General features: G+C 34.0%; 3 protein-coding genes across 5 annotated transcripts; 1 reads left to right on the forward strand and 2 right to left on the reverse strand.

Annotated features, from left to right (window-relative positions):
• Window positions 1–62: 62 nt before the first annotated feature.
• LOC131927284 (splicing factor ESS-2 homolog) lies at window positions 63–9202 on the reverse strand. Its single transcript, XM_059283048.1, has 9 exons — window positions 9037–9202; window positions 4301–4457; window positions 3971–4117; window positions 3597–3748; window positions 3061–3181; window positions 2792–2950; window positions 2125–2327; window positions 1672–1787; window positions 63–1453 (listed from the first exon to the last, which is right to left on the reverse strand). The coding sequence occupies exons 1-9, from the start codon at window positions 9154–9156 to the stop codon at window positions 1084–1086; spliced, it is 1545 nt and encodes a 514-aa protein (XP_059139031.1). The 5' UTR covers window positions 9157–9202; the 3' UTR covers window positions 63–1083.
• Window positions 9203–9266: 64 nt separating this feature from the next.
• LOC131927294 (spermatogenesis-associated protein 22) lies at window positions 9267–13434 on the forward strand. 3 transcript variants are annotated; one of them, XM_059283075.1, is made up of 8 exons: window positions 9267–9352; window positions 10719–10854; window positions 11073–11622; window positions 11890–11983; window positions 12118–12238; window positions 12527–12627; window positions 12906–12946; window positions 13195–13434. In XM_059283075.1, exons 3-8 carry the CDS (start codon window positions 11168–11170, stop codon window positions 13343–13345), a joined length of 963 nt encoding a protein of 320 aa, XP_059139058.1. In that variant the 5' UTR covers window positions 9267–9352; window positions 10719–10854; window positions 11073–11167; the 3' UTR covers window positions 13346–13434. The 3 variants fall into 3 exon arrangements, with proteins under 3 accessions (XP_059139058.1, XP_059139059.1, XP_059139057.1); XM_059283076.1 differs by having other exon boundaries at window positions 10719–10844; XM_059283074.1 differs by lacking the exon at window positions 9267–9352 and adding an exon at window positions 9497–9654.
• Window positions 13435–15109: 1675 nt separating this feature from the next.
• On the reverse strand, window positions 15110–21271 carry LOC131927302 (flavin-containing monooxygenase 5-like). The gene is made up of 10 exons (XM_059283085.1): window positions 21178–21271; window positions 21003–21075; window positions 19766–20419; window positions 19067–19122; window positions 18666–18853; window positions 17274–17475; window positions 16950–17100; window positions 16756–16859; window positions 16344–16472; window positions 15110–16026 (listed from the first exon to the last, which is right to left on the reverse strand). The coding sequence occupies exons 3-10, from the start codon at window positions 20337–20339 to the stop codon at window positions 15607–15609; spliced, it is 1824 nt and encodes a 607-aa protein (XP_059139068.1). The 5' UTR covers window positions 20340–20419; window positions 21003–21075; window positions 21178–21271; the 3' UTR covers window positions 15110–15606.
• Between the last annotated feature and the right edge of the window lie 830 nt (window positions 21272–22101).

The raw sequence follows: 22101 nt of genomic DNA on the forward strand, positions 1-22101 counted from the left end.
CTCAACTGCTTTCAGTTGAAAGACAAGTCATCACACATATTTCTCAAACTAAAAGCATCAAACAAGGTGCTTTTCACTTCTTTTAATTCCACTTTTCTTTAAAATTAAAATAAATGATCCTAAAACATGGAGTGTTTTACTGTGCAACATAAAGTGATGACTAGAACAGTGTCTGAGTGTAATCACACTGCTGTTGCTGTGGTTACTTAAATTGTGGCATCTTTTCTTTACATTAATATCTTCATTTAATTACCACTACTACATATCATTACTGTCATGGACAAAATACTTTTTTGGCAGGTTTTCAAATAAATACTTTACATTTTCTTCTACATTTCAGCACTAATGACTATGTTAAGTGCAAATTATGAAAACAAGATTACTTAACCACTAAAAGATTATACAAACATGATTTCATTATCATTTAATGACAAGTTTTTAGAAAAATTAGCATTTTCCTGACTAAGGGCTTTGATTCTGAATAAATTAAATAAAATGCTTATTTTACTTTTAATCCTCAACCAACTATGTTGTTGGCGAAGCTGCTGGCTCTTAACATACATGCTCCTGAGTTGATACTGAGCAGACATTATAGCAACTATACTCTGGGATAGATGACAACAATTAATGTCTGTAGGCCCAACAATTGTGTTAGATAACAGCATCAATCCACATATGTTCAAGGTTAGAGAGATCAATGTACATCAAGGTGCAAATAGTTGTGGTAATGCAAGGCAACATTGTATTGTCTTTAAGGACATGAAACATTGATGTAACAACAGGCATTGGAATCTGAGCAGGATCAACCCACTCTTTACAATAGTTTTATCACAATCTGAGTAGTTTTACACACAAGAATACATCGGATTTTTTTGGTTACAACGTCACTAGTTCAGATTCTAAACAATCTCGCAGGGGACGTCATTTCAATAACCATTCATTGCAATTTTCTTAAAGGTATCAGGCTAAATTTTAATCCATATCAGCCAGCAAGAAGAAAATTGATCCGAGATGTAGTTCTCAACTGTGTAGCCCGCTAATTAGGCGCTGGATAATTCAAGTATTTTCAGGAGGTTCCTGTAGTCACTGCTGCTCAAAAAAATCAGCGGCACGTTTTCTTTTTCTCTGAGGTAACTTAAGGAGGTGGTCAGTCAATGACGAGAGATCAGAGTTAGAAGGAGTGGCGTCCCCTCGCTCGCTGGATGGCGTGGACACTGCAGGGCTGCCTGGCAATGAGCCGTGTGACCTGCGAGAGCCTGGCGTCAGTCTGATGGGGGTCTTGGTGCCAGGGAGTCTGTGGGTGGGGGAGGGGCTGGGTGTGTAGCTGGCTAGCAGGGCTTTGTCTGAGGATGTCTTGATGCCCAGCCGCTTGCTGGCCAGCCTCTGGGCTGCTGGGGACATGGAGTTGAGTCTTTCCACTGAGCTCAGGCCTAGTTTTGATGAAGGTGAAGGACTGAAGAAAAAAAATGTTTGTTTAATAATTAAAACTCACTGATGATAAACATTTTAAAAGATGTTTAAAATATGTTCATATAGAATAATGCATGTTCTATAAATCTTTACACAAGATCAGGATAAACTCAAAAGCAACGCACATGTATTTATACATATTTACATATTTTTATTAGAACTAAATGTTCAACTTTAAAAATAGTATAAAAATGGCATTACCTCGCAAATCTACGAGTAACTTGTCTGATAGCTTCTTCTTTTTTAGCCCTGTGAGCTTTGCTAGCTTTTTCAGATAACTCCAGGGCAAGTCTGTCTCTTTTTGGAACATCAGGAATCTAGTGTTGTTTAAAGTTAAATAAATTTACTTAAATGTAGAAAGCAAAAATATTGCCTTTTTAATGAGAGTATATTTAGTGTGATGGATATTTGAATCTTTTGGAATTTAAAAGGCCAGATTTTAAATAAAGTACTAAGTGCTAAAAATGGAAGAAGTTTTCTGATCAATTTTTGTTAGGAAAATTTGAAAGAAAGTTACACTATAAATTTGAACATCAGTTCGGACTTTTTTTTTTAAAAAATTATATTATCCTCCCATTAATATAAAAATTCTTCAAAATACTTTACTAGGAGAAATAAAAATTAACGTGGGAATACAAAACATGTGTAACATACCCTAAACACAGGTCCTGGCGTCATTGAAGGCAGAGCATCATTGTTATTGTCCAGCCTCATGGGCGTGCTCTCTATCTCACCCCAGGTCATCAAAGGAGACTCTGACACCCCAGGGGCTGGGGAGGGTGTCACAACAAATCCATAGCCATTGACCTGTGGTGACTGTCTCAGCTGAATTTCTTTACCATCATGGCCAATTTTTCCTGTTTCAAAATAGTTTTTTTTTAATTTTATTTCAGCTTTGTAATATATTATTGTGCTCAATGTAAAAAAGGATGAAATTGTTTCAAAATATATGATTAATAAAGATTGAACGTAAAAAATAATTATGATATTTATAGAAATTACATTTTAAGATATTACTAATGAGTAATAGAGCCATAAAAAAAGTAATATTGAGTCCTTTTTGAGACTAAAAAAATGGTGAAAAATGTTGTTGTCAGTATGCAGGCCAGCGGCCATAACTTGTCAATAAATATGCCAGGTATCTATTAGATGTGAGTGACAAGTGTGTGACCACACCTTAAAACATAGCCCTCTATGTTAATGTTTATGAGCAGATTTAAACAGCGGGCTGTAACAAAAAATTAACCAATATGTGTGTATGACTAAATCTTTAGAAAAAAAAAAGACAGCAGAGGGAGAAATAAAAAAACAAGATGAATACCTTGATTGGACAAAGCCTTAAAAGCAGCAGCCTGCTGCATAGCCTCTTTGCTCCTGGCATTGCTGAAAGGATTGAAGTGAAACCGTGTGTTTTCATGGACTATCTCTTTGGGTTTGTGCTTCTGCAGCTCTATCATTTCCTTAGCACTTAGTTCTAGCCCTGCAGTTAAAAAATACGTTTCCTTTTACGCACAAAGTTAAAATAAAAGCAAGAAGCTATGCATGTTAACAGGATAAGAAAACAAAGAGTTAAAAAAACTGAACACTTGCCTTCTGGCACATACATAACAGCATTCTCATTAATATATTTCCAAGAGTTTATATGAGCTGGTCTGTCTTCTATGGCTGCCTGATCCTCAATAGCTGGTACAATAGAAAACTCCTCATGCTCCTAGAGAAAGGAATGAATAGTCGAGAATCTACATTTTTAAGGCCAACATAAACTTATATACAATTACTACAGTATAAAAGTGAGATTTTTTGTTTTACATTTGTGTATATGCATATATATTTTCATATATTAACTATTACACCAATCACTCAGGTTTAAACTTTTTGCCTGGACAGAATGTGTTTGCCACAAAATTCAGACCATAGTGATAAAGAGATGGAGCAAGCAGCACACTTTAGCTTGAATGTAGTTGATTAACACAAATCACTGTCACCCACTCACACAAATTTAAATGAGAGGAAATGTTTTCTACATGTTTTAAAGGTTGAAGCTTGTTATGCATTGAAGTAGAAGAAAAAAAACCCCAGTAAATCACAGGGCAACAACATGCTAGTAAAACTTCTATAAAACTCACAGCTAATTGTTCTTTTTCTTTCTCAAACAACCAAGCATGCTTGAGTCTATGCTTGCGATCAGATTCTTTCAGGATTTCAACAAATGATGCACTGTCCTCACTGGTATTTTTAGCCAAAAAAGAGTCAAGCCTGATTTTAGGTGTATCTGTATCTACAGAGATCAGAATAATATTAAATGAATTCAGCACTTAATAGTGATTTATTACACACACTGTTAATTTTCTATAATACTGAAAGAGAACAGCAAGGCCTAATTTAACATAACAAGGGTTCTAGATCTAATGCACATGAGGTTAAAGACAATGTTGAAACAGTAACTAACAGGCAAATTAAGAATATATCACCCCTATTATTAAAAAAAAAAAAAACACACCTTCCTCCATGTTTTCCAGGGCTTCTTCAATATCCATCTGGCTGCCAGCTTTATTTGGATCAGACTGTGAGGCATCTTTCTGTATCTTCTTTGCGGGGGTTGTTTTTCTGCGACCCTCTGGAGTCTCAAATGTAGCTGGAGTGCTGGCTGTTGAAAAATGTTTATAATTGTCCTTAATTTTGTAGATCAATGCATATCTATAAATGATAAAACTATTTTTTTAACAATACCTAATATTAGTAAACAGATAAAAAATAAAACAAAACAAATGGGTAAGTCTAATTCTTTTAAAAAAAGGATTCAATGATGAAAAGAATAAAAACTCCATACCAACATCAGAAGTACCAGTATCTGGGCGCTTGAATCTCATTTGAATTTCCCTGAGCTTGACCAAGTCATTTTTTTCCAAGGCTTCATAATATTCAGCTTGTGCCTCTAGTTTAGGTAAGTCAGGGAAGAAATCTCTTTCAATTATCTTGCTGATGCCCTGTTGCAAAAGGTTATTTAAGATTGTGTAAGGTAAAGCATATATAATCAATTTGAAAACAGAATGTTTAGTTAAGTACATATGAAAAGGTTGGACGCTTTTTCATAAATAATTATGATATTTAGGCCTGTAGGTCTAATTACTTAAAATAACCTATAATTAGCCTACTAGTAATCTATAGGCCTAATTTGTTTGGGTATTCCATCGTTTTAGGTACGTAAAATCGGCCAAAGCTAATAATATAAAACAAAGGTTTAGGGACATGATACAAGTATTTTGTGATGTTTGTATAAAAAATAATACCAGTTAATTGCAATGTGTGTAAAATTGATACTTTCAAGTTTTATCTACACATAGTCTGGTATTTTAGACTAATTTGATTTGAAAGATAAGAATTGTATAGAGCTACTTCACTAAAGTGCCGCTTGTGAGACAAAGAAATTAGGTCAAAAGTACATCAGACAATTCTTAAATAACAGACTTAAATAGAAACGGATAGTTCTTTCTAAAATTGACAATGGCTTCGTAATCATTAGTTTTATCCCTCTAGTGAAAGTGAAGCTGGTCACCATTTTTGGTAAACGCATGAGCCGGGAGATGGCTTCAAAACAACAAACCCGGAAGCTGTGAATCTAACCGCCTACACTGTAGACCTATAAACTACAAACAGCAAAACAAAAAAAAGTTAACTCTTTAAGACCGTAACGACGCTCCCAGCGGTCGGTCTGCCGGCCTGCCATACCGTAACGACGCTCCCAGCGTTCGATAAAATTTTCTCTATTTAATTCGTTGTTTTTCGGAATCCAAGTTTTTAATCGTAAATCTAGGTCATGATAACGCTAGAGCGGCCATTTTTCGTTGTATTTACTTCTTGTAGTTTTCTCGTTAGATCGATTTTGTATTTTATAGAATGTTTTTTGTAAACCAACTCGAAAAACGGCATTTTTCAACACTGCGGAATGCCGTTCAGCGGCCGCGTCTTAACGTTTACGTCGCCGCATTATAAAATTAACGAAAATTAAAGTATTTATACTAAGACTAATCCGATCCATGATTTTTGTAGATAAATGGACGTACTTTCGTTTTCTATGAACAAGAACTCATGAAAAGTTATTTTTATTATTAATTTTCCAGACAGAAGCGTAATTTTTTCACGAAAAAATCAACTCCTTATTTTTTCTTCTTTAAAACTAAGTAATTATCTTTCTTCAATAAATAAATAATTCCTTAAAATTTATATCAGTGTGTAGGGTATTCAATTACGATTAATTTTTATCAATAATGTGTGGGGTTTAAATTAACGGTTAAAAAGATATGGGTCATTAAGCCGCAGGGGTACTGAAAAAAAATGTGGGAAAAAAAATAATTCCAGTAAAACGTGAAAATAATTACGGGCTTAAAGAGTTAACAAATGTCAATGAACTTGGTAGAATTAATAGATTATGATAAAAAAACACCCCTGGCCTAATCTTTAATTTACTAGCCAACTAAAAAGTTTTAGGCCGATGCTAGCCGGAATAAGATACACATGCGCAATGTAGAGAAACTACGACTTGCCATCGCGGCAATGTTTTCGACGGTACTGCGCATGCGTGTGTTTACAACTGCAGAACCCTAACACCAACCCTAATCCTAACCCTAGGCCTAATCCTATCCCTAATTCTAGCCCTAACCCTAGCCATAGGTCACTGCGCATGCGCAGAGCTATCTTTTGCCGCCTAAGTGGAGACGTTGGGGAGAAAAATCTTCCGAGTAGTCACTTCGACTTCGAAAGTTTTAATAAAAAAAGTGTGTAAAAACAGGCTGGCCCTACATGAAATGTTTTTGTTAATTTTAAAACAAAGCTGGAAATAGTGAAATAAAATTGTGAAATAATTGATTGTTTAATAAAAGTTTAATTTAATAATTTAATTTTTGGGTAATCTATCGTTTTGGGTACGTAAAATCGCCCGCGTCTATTAATGTACGAAATTACCTCAATGTCAAGGCTGTAATAGAAGTATATTGTGATATGTTTGTGTCAAATATTATAGATAAATGAATAATAAACCTAAATCAATGGCTAAATATATCAATATAGGCCAGAAATTAACTTTAAACAGCAGTGTCTGCAAGCAAGATTTGCTATGTAAACAGCAGCCATTTGTAAAATAGAGTGACTTCCGCCTGAATCTCGTGCTATAAGTCTATAAAAATAAAACTTTAACAAGATGGCTGCTATAGTATAGTAAATGAGCATGGTTGCATCTGTTGGAAACATCGCTGGTGTTCATTTATTACTGAAAAGTTTTAATTCAATTGTTTAAAAAAAGGTAGGCCTACATAAATGAAACAAGGAAACATTTTTGTATTTTTCAAAACATAAATCCTACTCAAAATGTGAAATAATTATTAAAATGTAAGGAGTCACCTGTTTTTCACATTACTAGTCGCGGGCGATTTTACGTACCTAAAACGATAGATTACCAATTTTTGTTTTCTTTACTCCAGAGTAGGCATTTCGACTTCCGCTGTTTCGATTCGGTACGACCACATCCTGACTTTTTCATCGTACTTGTTGAAATTCGCCATTTTTTAACATGTTAATTCTCGCCATCGGAATCGAAGAATAAAATGTATTCGATATGAATATTTGAGTTGAATTTAATCTTTTATACATACTAATAAATGAATTAGCTCCCGTTTTACATTGTCCGATACCGAAAGCAATCACCGATAATAGCAAATATTTGTCGAAATGCCGACGCTACCGAACTGGCGCATTGACAACTAAATTTCAGATATAAATAATCCTCTAAATTGTATGAAAATAGGCTTAAATAGCATGCCAACCATTTGGATAAATAGAAATGTCGATATGAAGGGTTATTAAGCATGGGCCAATAAGGAGTAGCGCGATAAAACTCGTAGGGGTAGGAACGAGAAAGCGTGCGTAATTTCATAATGGCGGCCGGGTTACGAGATATTAATAGATAAGCGCATACGATGTTTTTAATAGCTGTTTGTTTTTAAATGGACAGTTACAATACAATGGGCTTTAAAATAAATATACTGTAGATCTAAATTTTTAAATTAAAAATGGAAAGAATGTAATTAGGCCTAATTGCTGCCTAAATAAATTATAAAATTTTAAATTAGCCAGATTTTTATTAACCTTCTTAATACGATATACCAGGTTAACTAGATCTAGCAAACTAGCATTAACGAATTGCAGATAAATAGATTATAAAGGCATTTTCAAGTAGAAATAAATCTAAATTTATTGTAAACAGTTTTAAAAAAATAGGATCCAGATCTAAATGGAAATGAAAACACTAAAATAATATTGGGTCTAGAGATGTGTAATATATATATATATATATATATATATATATATATATATATATATATATATATATATATATATATATATATATATATATATATATATATATAAACTATTAGGCCTTAATGTAAATACTGACAGGCCTATCTAGATCTATAAAGGGCCTAAATTAAAAATAATAAAGCCCAATTTTATAAGCTGCACTGCATTACAGTTTTAGTAATAGGCAACTATAATAGAAAGAAAACATGAACACTTTAATTAATGTCATTTAAGAATTTATCAAAGGATACGTCAGCTTTACTAAACATTTTATAAATAAGAATACTGTGAAATGTCAATCTTTGAGTTTTAGCACATCTCTACACTTTTCATCAGAAACATTACAAGAACCTAAGTCTTCTAAATTAATAATAACATTTTTACCATGTTATACACGGACACAAATCCAATGTTTATGGCAAATCGTTAAGTATCTTGATCATATTGTGCTGTATTTGACTTGTAAGTTCTAACTCTATACATTACCTGTACAATATGTATACTAGCATTCTTATAACTAACACCAGAATCAATATGTAAAGTTTATCTTTATTTTTATAGTAGCAACAAAGAAGTGCAATATATTAGCCTGTAGTTAATCATCATAGTCTAATTGCGCTGTACCATATTCAAGTTCACAATTTATAGTTTTCCTCTAGCTATGTTTATTTTACTTGCATGTTTGTATTTTTTACATTCTCTAGTCCTAATATATAAAGTTTCATGATGGTATATGGAATAGCAACCTAGCTGTGCAGTCTGGAAATCCTCTTATAGCAGTCACTATACAGTGCCACACCCCTTAATTTGACTTCATTATTTCTAGTTACCTCTTTTCTAATTTTTATTTTATGTGTAGACTTCTATTGCCTATATCATTGAGTACAAATGTGCAAAGTTTTATCATTATATCTTTAATAGCAACATTGGTATGCAAGTTTAAAGCCAATCACACGTCTCGAATGCAGTTTACAATGAAACATAACAAGTTAAACACATAACTTTGAAAATTCATTAAAAAAAAACTATTAGGCCTAGAATGATAAATTTGATATTTTTATCAATGGGGTATATTATAGGATTAATCTGGGTCCATTTTATCATTCTATGATAATTAGGGAAAATTTCCCAATAGACCTACTCCAGAGAGAATATTCTAGATCTACAGAGTACAGACTGACTTCACTACACCGTTGATTTTAATCAAATTACCTGTGAAAACTCGTCCTCAGTTAGAATTTTTTTAGGTTTAATCCAACGTTGAGACGGGACTTTAAATTGTTGAGCAACAACAACTTTCTTGTTATCATCTTTTAATTTCGCAACCTCCATTGTTATGTTTTTTGAGGAAAGTAAGGCCTATGCGTAAATTTTACGATTACCGGAAGAGGAAACGGGAAATTTGTAAAGTAAAAAACAATGAATTCATTTTGAGAAATAAATGTAGATCTATTTTTTGCATTTAAAAATATGAATTTAACCTACACTTAAATATTGTTTTTACTTTAGCTTGTTTATTAAATAATATGTAAGTTACAAAACTCATAATTCGTTTGTTAGTGGTAGATCTAGATTTAAATCTTTAGAATGTTTTTACAAGAGAAAATTGTATCTTCAAAAGGGTGTGGTCAAAATATAGGGGAAATAACTAACAAATGGTTTCTCCCTTTGTCGTCTGCTATGAAAAATCTACCTTGTAATATTCATAGTAGGCGTAATCAAATTCACATAGATTTTTAGATAGTTAGGCCTATTCATTAACAGTTGACTAGACTAGTTATAAACTAATTGAAATTGAATGTTCATTGTTTTCTGAAATTTAAAATGAATGTGGGTTTCTAAACTATTTATTTGATTATTTTCATTGATTTCTTCATTATTGTTTTTTTTTTTTTAACTTTTATATTTTATAGTTTATAGACTTAGACAATAGATAGATCTACTAGATCTAGTTTAACGATGCCCCACACTCAACACTGGGACCTACAGCCACACTAATTTTTACTTTCAACGCTGTCTTCTTTTTAATGAATTTTTTAATAAAGTTTATTATAATTGACTATGAATACAGAATAGAAAAACAGTTCAAGAAATGTGAGATGTAGCCATCTAGATTCTAGATGTAGTCTAGTAGCCACAGCCACAGCATTTTTATTACTTCAAAAATAAAAATGCTGGGGATAAAAATAAAATGTAATGTAGATATCTAATATCTAGAAAAACTATTCAATTTAATTTTAATCTGCTCTAAAAACTATTTTATTGAAACTTTAAACTATGACTATCATTTCTGTTATTTTAGAAAATGGGATGGAACATTTAACATGATTTGTGTGTGTGTGTGTGGGGGGGGGGGGGGTTGGATACTTGTATTTTTTAAAAATTAAATTTATAGTAGTTATTATGATAATGGGGGTCGGCGTGGTCGAGTCGGTAAAGCTCATGGTTGCTAAACCAAAAAGTCTCGAGTTCGAACCCTCGGGCAGATGAGGCTCGTTAGCTGGGGACAGCCACTCTTCTAGGAGAGACACCTCCAAAATTAAACAACTGCTGCCTTGTAGTTTGTTCTTGGTTGGACAAAGGCTATGGAAGCAAATCCAAAAAGAAAAGCAGGCTGAAATCGTAGTCAATGGCCTCAATGGCGCATAACCAGTTGACACGTAACGCTTAATTGTGTTGGAGGCGTGGTCGAGTCGGCAAAAAGCTCATGGTTGATAAATTCGAACAAAGTCTCGAGTTCAAACCCACTGACAGATAAATCGCGATCCCCTTCAACACTAAAAATTAAGAACGAAGAAGAAGAAAAGAAGAAGATTATGATAATATGTGCGTTTTTTTCTAAATTGATGAACTTTATTTTTTAATGTTATTTCATTATTATTATTGTTTTCTAGAAACCTGCACCAGTTCCTCTATTTAACTATCGCAAACGCCAGCGACAAGCAGTCATATCAGATCCACAGCAACTGGCATCAACTGCATGTACTTCACTTAGCACAAATTCCATTGTCCCCAATGATGTCAGTTATGGTAATTTTTTACCTTGTGTAATAGTCCAACAGTACAGTACGCAATAATTCAATTAATAGAGGCCTGTATGTGGGGGTTTCAAATAAAACATAAAACCATGTTTTATGGTAGAAGTTTCACTACAAAATATCAATCTACTACAAATATCTATCTACTGTGTAGAGAAAGAATAGATTTTTGTTTTGATCATTTTAACTGTGTTACTTTACTTTTTGCAGGATCTAACTCAAACCCAAGAAGTAATTTCAAGTCAAATCAAAATGCAATTGGAACAAAGAACATAGTAACAAGTAAAGATGTAAATTCTGGTTTAATGAGTTTAGATGGAAATTTTAGCAACAAGCTTGCAACTAGCAATGAAAAACAAAATATTACAAGACAAAATTCCAATATTGGCCAAGGTAAAAAAGACACAAAAGGAATCCAACTGTCAACCACCAATAAAAATGTCAAGGTTAATTCAACACCTGTGGGTCGAAGTTTGTCTACTTTTAACAGTTATGGAAATGTGCCATCACATTCATCCACTAATCAAGGAACAAGCAACACATCTTTTAACTTTCAAAGTACAGGCAACAGAAAAACTACATTCAGCAACATGCAAAGCTTGGAAGACAGAAATTCAATCTACAATCAGGGGAACTACAATAGACAAGCTAGGGGTGCAAGTGTTGTGGGTGCAAGAAATAATGTGAATAACCAGAATGAAAGGATGACTATCTCCAAAACAGCACATAACAAATTATCTATGAATAAAGGAAATCAGAAGTAATTGTTCAAATAATTTTGCTAAAGTCTATACTATAGTCTATACATACTTTGTTTACTATTTATGTCGACTTCAGAGAGCTAACTTTAAATCCCACATTTAAATAATAATTTTTAAAAATATCAACAGTATTATGCTGTGGATATAAAAAGAATCTTTTTGTCTTTATGTTATACTGAAGCACTCAAGCTTGAAAAGGTTAAATTATAAATTATTGAAATTATTTTTTAAGATAGTTTGTAATCATGTAATGTTATTTTATTTAGAAATGATCAGGTTTTACAAATGGGAGATGACAGCAGTTTTACTATGAATAAAAGTGTGGATGATTTTCAGACTAAAAAAAATACTAAGCCTAAGGTAAATGAATTTCTTTCACATCAGCCTTATAAATGAAAGTTTTTAGATTTAATTAAATATGCCAATAAAACAGGGGAGATAATATTGCGTAAAACTTGTGATGTTTATCATTGAACTTTTATTTAATTTTACAGATAGAAAATAAAAAGCCTGCCCCTGATACATCAATGCGCATATTTACTTGTGCAATATCTGTTCTTAAGTCCTGGACTTCCTCCAAAATCAGTACTGGTTTGGTTATGTTTGAAGTTTATGGTAAGTTCCAACAAAATATAAAATAGCTGTTTGAATAATTCTTCTTTGATAATTATTCTTTATTCAAACACTAATACACTCATGCATTCACATGTTAATATATGGTTATAAGTTAAAGTAGTATTTACTTATTAGTTAGTTTATCCAAATTATGATAGACATAATTGATTGTATTTAGGTATGAATTGAATGTTTGAAAAAAAGGTGAAAGGAAATTTCAAAAGTTTGTTGAGTTGTTTAGCAATGAGATTAAATGCAGCTTATTAATTTGATCTTGTAAAATTTAAGGAGTTGTTGACTCTGCTACTCTCAAAGATAAAAGTGGCACTGGGAAAGAGTTTATGCTGAGAGATGACACGTCAAGCATTAAATGTATTTTTTATGAAATCGTAAGTTTTCTTTTTGTTTATTACATTTGGTAGCATTTTTTAAAATATGTCTATATCTAGCTGTTGGTTTGGAAAATTTCCTTTATTACTATCCATTGGTTTCATTTATAAACTCAAACCTATTGTCTTATAAACCTTTTACTTCATGAACCGGCTAAATCCAAACTTAAAAAAGAGCAGTCATATTTTTATTTGAAAAATTCGAAAAAAAACAATGTTTCTAAATTGTATTATATATGTATATTGTTTGTTTTTTTTTTATATTTTTTGTGTTATAGGACAGACAATTACCCAGACTAATTAGAGGACAAGTATACAGGTAAATATGTATATTTGGTTAAAGAAAAATAATACACTGTTCTCACATACATAGTCTAGTCCTACAGCAAAAATTCTGTAAATAGTTTTCCCAGCCCAACTGCGTTACTTCATAAGCATCCTCTAAACCTTACCTAGCTAAAAGCTGTAAAGGTAACAAACACCTTATAGGAGCAAATTAAAATCCTATTCATACAATTTTTTATACAAAGTAAAATATGTTGTTTTTTTTACTGTTTATTCTTCCAGAGTTGTGGGTATGGTGAATCCAAAAACTGAAACTCTGAAGGTGGTTTCAGTGAGGTTGGCGGAAAAAGATGAAAGGCAGATCTGTCAGGTGGCCAGTGAAACTTCCCAGCGGGAGATGGACAATCTTGCTAGACTTCACAGTGAGCCATAGTTGTAAGGTTAGAGAACAGCTTTCTGATGGCATTTGTTGAGCTCTTAATACTACTGAAATTTTGTTTTGACCTTTTTTTGTTGTTTTCAAAAAAAAAGTTTTCACTTTTTTAAACAATAAATATTACTCATTTTATTTCCATACTTACTTGTCAAGTTTTTTTTTAATAATTAATTTTTAAAACAATAGAATCAGCATTCTGGTCTAGTATTTGTTCATCATCATTATGGCTGAACATTTTTGTGGAGCATAGCGATGTAACCACACCTCTCCATCACATGTGGGCGATTCCTCAAAATGACATCACACTCGTAGAATTGAGGGGGGGGTCGTAATTTTGTGACCATGCATGATGAGGGGGAGGGGGTGTTCAGATAGTGTGACGTCATATTTTTTGCATTTAAATAATTGTAATGTTAGACACTGAATTTGTTTTTTTAATGTGTAAATTGTAATAGAAATGGATTAGTCTACTTTATGTTAATAGCTCGGTTAATATTTTAGAAAGAAATCTATGTTTTAAAACAAATTTAAACTAATTTTGAGGGGGTTGTAGGTAGAGTTGTTCGATGTCATTGTAGTTGTAGGTGGTCTGGCTTATTGTGTCGATGTGTGACTGAGGGAAGGGGAGGTAAAAATAGTCCCCAAAAAGCGTTAGTCATTTAAGTTGACCCCCAATATCATTTCATCTGTTTGTGATTCGCTGACAACTTTTTTTTCCATTATTAATTCGACCTACCGCCCACTTTTTGTGTGTATTTGCTGCTTATCGTCTAATTATACAAGAGCGCAACCCCTGATGAAATTCGTGCATGAAATCAACCACGAGTTGCCTCCTTTCATGTGTTTTGTTTATGTATCGGCTGGACCATAAGCGACGGAACGATAGTATTTTTCGTCGTCGACCCCCCCCCCCCCCCCCCCATACAATAAAAAAATTGTCAAACGCCCACCACTCAGTTTCCATTCAACTATCCCCCTCCCACCCCGACACAGATCTCGAACTGGTTAACAGCGGTCAGATCTAGTTTCTTCAACTTTTATATAACCAGCTTGTTATTTCCTCCCCGTCCGGTCATTCCACCCTCAATCCACTTTCCCACGCTAGCAAATGTCGGGAGTTTCTTTTGTCCCTACAGGATATTGCGAACTTCTTTTAATGAAAAAAAAAGTATTTTAAAAATAGAATTTTATGATTTGAATTATGGGTATACGGCCCATCAAAACACAATGGTCTAGATTGATTGATATATTAATATAGGCCTACACTGTCTTAAAAAATGTTTATTTGCCTATATAAACCAGCTTTATCAGTTTCATACTTATTTAGAATCAAACTATGTGCTTTGTGATTGTTCTTTGTAAATGTATCTGTTCAGGACCAAACGACCTTCAAATGTCCACTGACCGCTTGACCACCTCTCTCAGTAAACAATGGCCGTAGTTTACTGCCTGCAGCTGGGTGCATTTTGCCCTGGCTGCAACTATTGAACTCCCCCCCCCCCCCTTCATGGCGAACAATAGAACATCTGCCATCACAAACTGACCCAGTACTGAAACCAAGACTTGGTGGTGGGGGGGGGATGTTTAGTGACCTGAATAGAATGGCCGTCCGCACATTTTAAACACGTATCCGAATTACCATGGAGGTGCAGTCAGAATACGTTTAAAATTAAGCGAAAGTAATTACACAATTATTCTTTCATCTACATCAAAACAAGCGCGTCTTAATGTCCACATACTTTTATTTTGAGATGGCTAAAAAAAATTACAAATGCACAATTTTTTTTTACTTGCTCTATCTAGATGAAGCTGTATGAATGTTGAACATTTTCTCTAGAATTATTTTATATCAACCCTTAAGTCACTAACTAGCAAGCGGTATTGCTATTTTATTACCGATCTTTCTATTTATTGCTTCCTAGCTCACGTTGAAAAGAAAGCGTTGATTTTAACCTTTGAAAAATCTAAACAATACTTCGTTGTGTCAAGCGGATTTAAAATGTTAAATATATTTACATCTATTTACATGTTTGCTCATAAAAATTAAAAGTTTTTGGTCTTTTTCCGCACAAGAAATCGTAAAACATTATCAGAAACTTGTAATTAAAACTTGAATGGTTACTTTAGTTTTTATCAGGGAGGGGCGAACTTTTTTTTAGATGATCCACTACTTTCGTTTTGTCAGTGATAAAATCAAGTCAGAATCCAGCTTCCTCAGAAATAGATAAAACAATAACTATAGCTGTTCTGTGTGTCCGTCATCTATACAGAATGCTCACAAGCAGCCCCGTGTGGCTGAGCAGGATACTGATCAACCAGAGACAGCAGCACACCAGCATAACCATAATGTAGTATGGGATAGTGGTCCAGTGGGGGGACAGCAAGTTCGTGTCGTTTAAAAGTTTGCTTGATCGAATGTCATCAGAATCCCGGCAGCTGTTGAGGAGCGATAGCTTTGTGAAGCAGCTCACACGTTTAGCTGCTGTAGATATGTAGCGGTTTTGTTTTGGACGTTTTCCCTTATCTGGATCGCCGCCACCGTTCTGTGTGACCGACTCACGGTGTTTGGACTTTGTCTTGGAAATTTTGTGTTTTGAAGCACATCTTTTTGCTCGTTCATACGTATTGATGATGTATTCTCTAGCATCTTTCCATGATCCAGGCCCAGTGAGCCGATACTGCGAAAGATATTTAACATTTTTTAAGCGAATAAAATCCAAAGTATAACAACAGAAAATAGCGGAAAAGATAATTTAACTTAAGTTTATGATGTATAAAGTACGAAAACATTAACCTAACGATGAAAATAACTAGGTATAATAAGTTGTAAAATGTGTGAACTTTCTTTTAGCCTGCGAGTATGTATTGCAAACAGATTTACTTCCCTTATAATAAAATTAGCCACTGTATCTACATTTTGAATGGCTACAAAACGTGCAAAGGATGAACCGTTAAGTTTAACGGCTACAATAGTTGAACTATGTTAATTCTCTACCTGAGATGGCAAGCACGGTCCAAGATAACATTTAATAGCCAACTCCGGGTCCACGAACAACACCTTCCACAAGTTTGGGCGCACTCCTATTTGAGAAGCTACTTGGTCCATGTAGTCGATCCAGAATGTCTTGAAAAAAATATTTCAATAACCAATGTAGGGAAAAATGTTCACTTTTGTCTTAAGTGTACTTATCAAATAAATACTTGTCCTACAACTGCTAGATTCTAGATTCTTCTTATAGTTCATCCATAAATGACGCCACGTTACTCTTAACTTTTTTTTACCCCTTCAACGAGGGCTTGTGTCGAAACGTCCATTACACTTGTAATTGCCTTTTATGTGCGAGTCTACAACACTATTATGTCACCAAACTATTATAGTGTATCGCCATTTACGGACGACCCATTACCTGTAATGTGTGCCTTCTTGAATCGACGTAAAGTTTGCACATTTTTTCCTTTTTCATCTCGATATCTTTCTCCATGACCTCTCTGTTTGGTAGCTTGGCTTTACCTGTAATTAAACATGTCAGTCTCTAACACAAACTGTTGAAGCTACATATAGCTTGGAAGCAAAAGCATATTTAAAAAATATATATATTACCCGTTATTAGCCGTGCATACCAGCGGCACTGCAGCTCAGCAATTGGCATAACTGCTCCAATAGCTTGAACCAATCCAATGACTGCCAGTGTGGGATGGTTGAGGTGGGGAGGGAACACATACTTGTACAACCTTGTCCTATTTTCTTCCACCTGAAAACGTTCAGTTTAATACATTAGACTTTAAAGGCGCTGCTGCTCGATTGGCCAAAAAAAAAACAAATGCTTAAACTAGACATCTTTCAGTCGTCAACAAAATATACAAAATGTGCGAAGTATTGTTCGCTTACTATTTTTCACCTGCCTTAATACGTTAAAATATTAACCTTGAAAATGTCTTGCTCCACAAAGTCCACTTTATAATCGTATCCAGTGGATAGTATGATGACGTCACATGGACAGAATGACTCATCCTCGAACCACACACCAGACTTGACCACACGAGTTATCTTAGGCCGTGTCTGCACTCTCCCAGTTACCAGATGTATTGGTAGTTCATCGTTGATAGTGGGGTGGCAGTTCAAAACTCTATAAAATCATGCAGTTTTTGTTATAGCCACTGAGCTTTGAGTTGGTAAATGAAATAAACCGGGAGTGATCTCCCCTAAACTTTCTCGAATATTCTTATATAAAATAACAGGGGATGGGAACTCGGGTTATAGACATGATTTTTAATCCATTTTAAATACTTAAAGTTTTAAAAATAGAATAAAATCTCGTAGACAAATTAATTGCACACCAAGTGAACGCGAAATAAAAAAGCGCATAATAGTGCGCAATATTATTATTACTTTTAAAATTTACATTAGTTTTTTGAGAAATCGGAAGTAGCGTAAAGTACTACTTCCAGTCAACGGAAATGACTCAAAATTTAATAGAAGGTAGAGAATTAGATCTTTTACTTACGTATGAAATTTCATTTATCTATCTGAAATAGTACTCAAGTTATAGGCTTTTGAAAAATTCAAAGTAGGAAAAGTACCACTTCCGGTTATCGGAAATCGCTCAAAAGTTGATACGGATCTACGATTTTGATTAAATACTTATATATGAAATTTCATCAACCTAGCTGTAACGGTACTCAAGTTATCGTGTTTACACACGGACACACACACACACACACACACACACACACAGACATACGGACAAGATTGCAAAATTATGTTTTTCCGTATCAGTGAGATGCAAAACGTCGAGATTTGCAAAAATCTCGATTTTTTTTTTTTTGCACGATTACAAGACTTTCTCTATACTTCGTATATACGAGAAAGTAAAAAAAGTGTTCATGCACTGATCAAAACTAAATAATGGTTTATTTTATAATACGTTTCCTGTTGGTTATTTATAATTTTAAAAGCAAACAGGTCAACATAGTAGTGTATAGTTGTTTTTTTTAAACTTGGAAGTGCATTTCATAACGCCTTCTGTTTTTTTGTAAGGCTTGATGAGTCTGTTTACTAGAATCCGGCCCAAGCTCCAACTTCCCCTGCCTTTAAAATTACGTCAAAAATTTCCAAACACACTACGAAAATTAGCATAGTTCCAACCCAAATCTTCATTTACTATTTTAATATTGAATAAGAATTAGTCATCTACCAAGATAAATTATCTTAACCCATAGTTACAAAATTAAAGAACCCTTCACGTAACGTCACTTGAACCATACGACCTGTCAAAGCTTATACAACAAACATGCTTTAAAATAACTGTAAACTTGCCCGTGCTGTGGCCTGAGTCCGTATGTGTCGTGGTCTATTCTGAAGTTGGCTTGGACCTGCACACACCAGTCTAGCCATTTCATGGGGAAACTGAAAACCACTCGGCTGTTGGCTATCATGTCAGCTGGCAAACCCCAGAACGCCGTCCGAGGTACGATCCAGGCTCCTCTTCTAGAACTTAGGTAAACCTAGGAAGATATCAGGGCAGTGTATGTCTCTATGTATAGCCTTTGAAAAATAACATATCGCTGTTTTATGTAAAATTTGATTGGTCATATAATTTTGTAGTCCACACCAAAATAGTAGATAATTTTGACATTTTTTTTTAAATTAGAAGTATTTCTCTTAGGTTTTACTATTTAAACCTCATAGTTCTTACAGTCTATTGAACTGTGTCCTACCTGTTTAGCTGATTTGGCCAGATCACATGCTATGTCGCTAGCTGAGTTACCCAAGCCTTAAAGTAAAGTAATAAGATCACAAAATATAATCTGCACATGTGATAAACAATACATTTCTAAAAAGCCAGAATATATCTTCAATTTTTTAAAAATGTAACGAGAGAAAAACTATGGGAACTGAATAAATCACTTTGCTAAAGTCCTAGTTACGCCTATTTTTGTTTAAATAATCTCTCAGTTTGCTACACTGTAGAATTTCTGTCAACCGACAGATTAAGCCAACAGCAATGTTGTGGCGATGACACCCACTCCAGTACCCCAAACCGAAGTAGAAACATTTCTACAATAAAGCATATAACCAACCCAAGCCATCAATCTAGCTATTACCTCAGCTCTGCACATTAAACTAAACCGAAACATAGGACCGTTACTCGCGGGTTTAACAGGGGTATGCGCGTAAATGCCCTAAGATTCCTTACTTTTAATGTGCTATATAGCTAGTACTCTCAACTCTGATGGGTACCTGACTTAATGTACCGAAAAAAAAAGGCGGCTGGGCATGATGCTGACCACACTATCCCTTCATATGGCGAGGTTAAAAAAGGAAACATACTAGTTTACAGAATACAATATTTTAAAATTCTTCTTACTAAAATTAAAATCAAATTTAAGTTTAAAATTTAAATAATGCTAACGTACCTAGAATAACAACTCTTTGGTTATGAAATCCTCTGGCATCTTTATAAGCATGGGAATGTAGCACTCTTCCCTGGAAGGTTTCGATCCCCGGGATATCAGGGACGTGTGCTTTAGAGTGGTGACCACTGCAGATCATCACGCCGTCAAACACTTCACTCACCACACCATCACACGACGCATACTTCACTTCATACCTTCCCGTTGTCTCATAATCCTCACTTTTTCTGATGTAGTTCACTTCCGTGTTGAAGCGAATGTACGGCAGCAGGCGAAATTGTTCGGCGTAGAGACGGAAATACTCGAGGACTTTGTTGTGCTTTAGAAAGTATGGGAAGTTTTCAGGTGGCGGAAAGTCGCTGTACATCATCATCTCCTTGCTAGTGTTGATCACCAGACTGTTGTATATGCTGGGGTTGCCTTCAGTGACTTCCTCTGAATAATTCCAGAGCCCCCCAATGTCTGACGATCTTTCTATGCAAACAGGCTCCAGGCCTTCGTCCAGGCAACATTTTATTGCTGTTAAACCGCTGCTCCCTGCTCCGATTATAGCTATTTTTTTCTTTAAATTTCCCATCTTTTACAACTAATTAAATTGAATTTTATTCTCATACTCTAGTTCGAAAATGTTCAACTGTGGGAGTCGCCTAAATAAATCTGTGAAGTTAAGTTTACTTGTTCGTTATTTAAATTTGTCTACGTTTCAAGAAACATAAAACATTTTAAAAATCATCATACAGTTTTAAATATGCATTTACTCAACGTTGACATTATGATTAACTAGATAACCACAAAAGTAAAAAGGTATTACATTTTCTGTTTCGAATACAAGTTTGTGTATAAAAACTATGTTTATGACTAGACTAGAATGTAAAATAAATGGAAATTTAAAACAACAAACATTCAAAAAAAAATTTTTACAATAAAATCAATTTTTAAATTACTAGAAACGAAAAGTCTTGAATATAAAAATATGTCTGGAATACAAAAACATTGAAAGAAATGTTCAGAATATTAAAGCATTAAAAGAAATGACTAGAATATAAATACATTTAAAGACATGACTATGATGTATAAACGTTTAAAGTTTAAAGAATTGACCAGAATACACACATTTAAAAAAATGACTAGGATGGATAGACATTAAAAGAAATTAGTCCTACTTGTATACAACAGCATTTAATGAAATGACTTGAATACAAAAACATTTGAAGTTAAAGAAAAGATTAGCATATCTTACCTTCACTGGTGTTCCACTAAAGTATTAGTCCACGAAACAAGAGATTTTCATCAAAATATAATCTGAAAGAAATCTAGAACCAAAAGCAGTGAATATGTACACTTTTTATACTGATAAATAAATCACTTGCATATCCACATTATATTTAGTCAAGAAGCAAAGGTTAATTTATTACTGGTGCGGGTTTTACGATGTCGCCACAGCGCGTATTTGCCACTTTAGATACGGTCCTCAGCCCCACAGCCCTGCACTGGTCATTTGTCCCCGACACAATTAATGACACCCCCCCCTCCTCGACCTTGACAAAAAATATGGTAATAAAACCTGCCTGTTTCTGACCGCCCCTTCTCTTTGTTGACCCGTAGTCCGCCTGAGTTGTGTGACCTCCCTTCACTGTGATTTTTTTTTTTACATGAGTTGTTATCTGAACATGATTCACTTTGAACGTTTTGGTGTTGTATTTTACACGTGATTATTTTCATAGTTTGCTTGATATAAATTTGTGTTTATGGATCTCAACGTAATTTTTTTTTTTCAAATTTTTTTTTTGGCTTTTTTTTAAAGATTATAGTTTTGTGGAGAAAAATAATTTACCACAAATGAACGCTGAATTGGGTTATTTATTTATGTAACTTACATTTTGGTATTATCTTGTTAATTATTCTTGCATAATGATTGTTTTTAAAACATTTCCACTTATAAATATACACTTCGAAAATTATATATCAATGTAAAAAAGACATTTGTAACCATTCAAATGTTATAAAATGGGACAAATTTCCAAGTCCAACATACATAATTCCGAAAGAAAGATAGGATAGGTCCATACGAATAATGTAGTGGTCTACTGAGCTATCTGTTATCGCTCAGCGGGCGCGCAATGACCATAACACTTCAGGTACTACGCAGGTTGTTTTGATGGTATCGTGACGGTGTCCTAAATCTTTTTTTTTTTTTTTTTTTTGGGAGGGGTGGGAATGGACTCGCGGATATTTTGTTGAAATGGGTTAGGAAAGTATGTCAGCGGGTCAGATTTTTGGTCCAAAACAACGCCATTAAAACTAGTCACTTCCTTCCTGGAGTTCATTTAACTCGTTCC

This window comes from Physella acuta, unplaced genomic scaffold (assembly GCF_028476545.2).
Source record: "Physella acuta isolate Inbredline_101_S28 unplaced genomic scaffold, ASM2847654v3 ptg001394l, whole genome shotgun sequence".
NCBI classification, from domain to species: domain Eukaryota; kingdom Metazoa; phylum Mollusca; class Gastropoda; family Physidae; genus Physella; species Physella acuta.

Coding starts and splice junctions, on each gene's coding strand:
- LOC131927284 (XM_059283048.1), bottom strand. CDS start 9,156: ATGGAGGTTGCGAAATTAAAAGATGATAACAAGAAAGTTGTTGTTGCT. Junction 4,118..4,300: donor TACTGGTACTTCTGATGTTG/GTATGGAGTTTT, acceptor ATTTTTCAACAG/CCAGCACTCCAGCTACATTT. Junction 3,749..3,970: donor CCTGGAAAACATGGAGGAAG/GTGTGTTTTTTT, acceptor TGATCTCTGTAG/ATACAGATACACCTAAAATC.
- LOC131927294 (XM_059283074.1), top strand. Junction 11,623..11,889: donor ATGAATAAAGGAAATCAGAA/GTAATTGTTCAA, acceptor TATTTTATTTAG/AAATGATCAGGTTTTACAAA. Junction 12,947..13,194: donor ATTAGAGGACAAGTATACAG/GTAAATATGTAT, acceptor TTATTCTTCCAG/AGTTGTGGGTATGGTGAATC.
- LOC131927302 (XM_059283085.1), bottom strand. CDS start 20,339: ATGGGAAATTTAAAGAAAAAAATAGCTATAATCGGAGCAGGGAGCAGC. Junction 19,123..19,765: donor CCAAAGAGTTGTTATTCTAG/GTACGTTAGCAT, acceptor CTTTACTTTAAG/GCTTGGGTAACTCAGCTAGC. Junction 16,860..16,949: donor GTATGCACGGCTAATAACGG/GTAATATATATA, acceptor GTTTAATTACAG/GTAAAGCCAAGCTACCAAAC.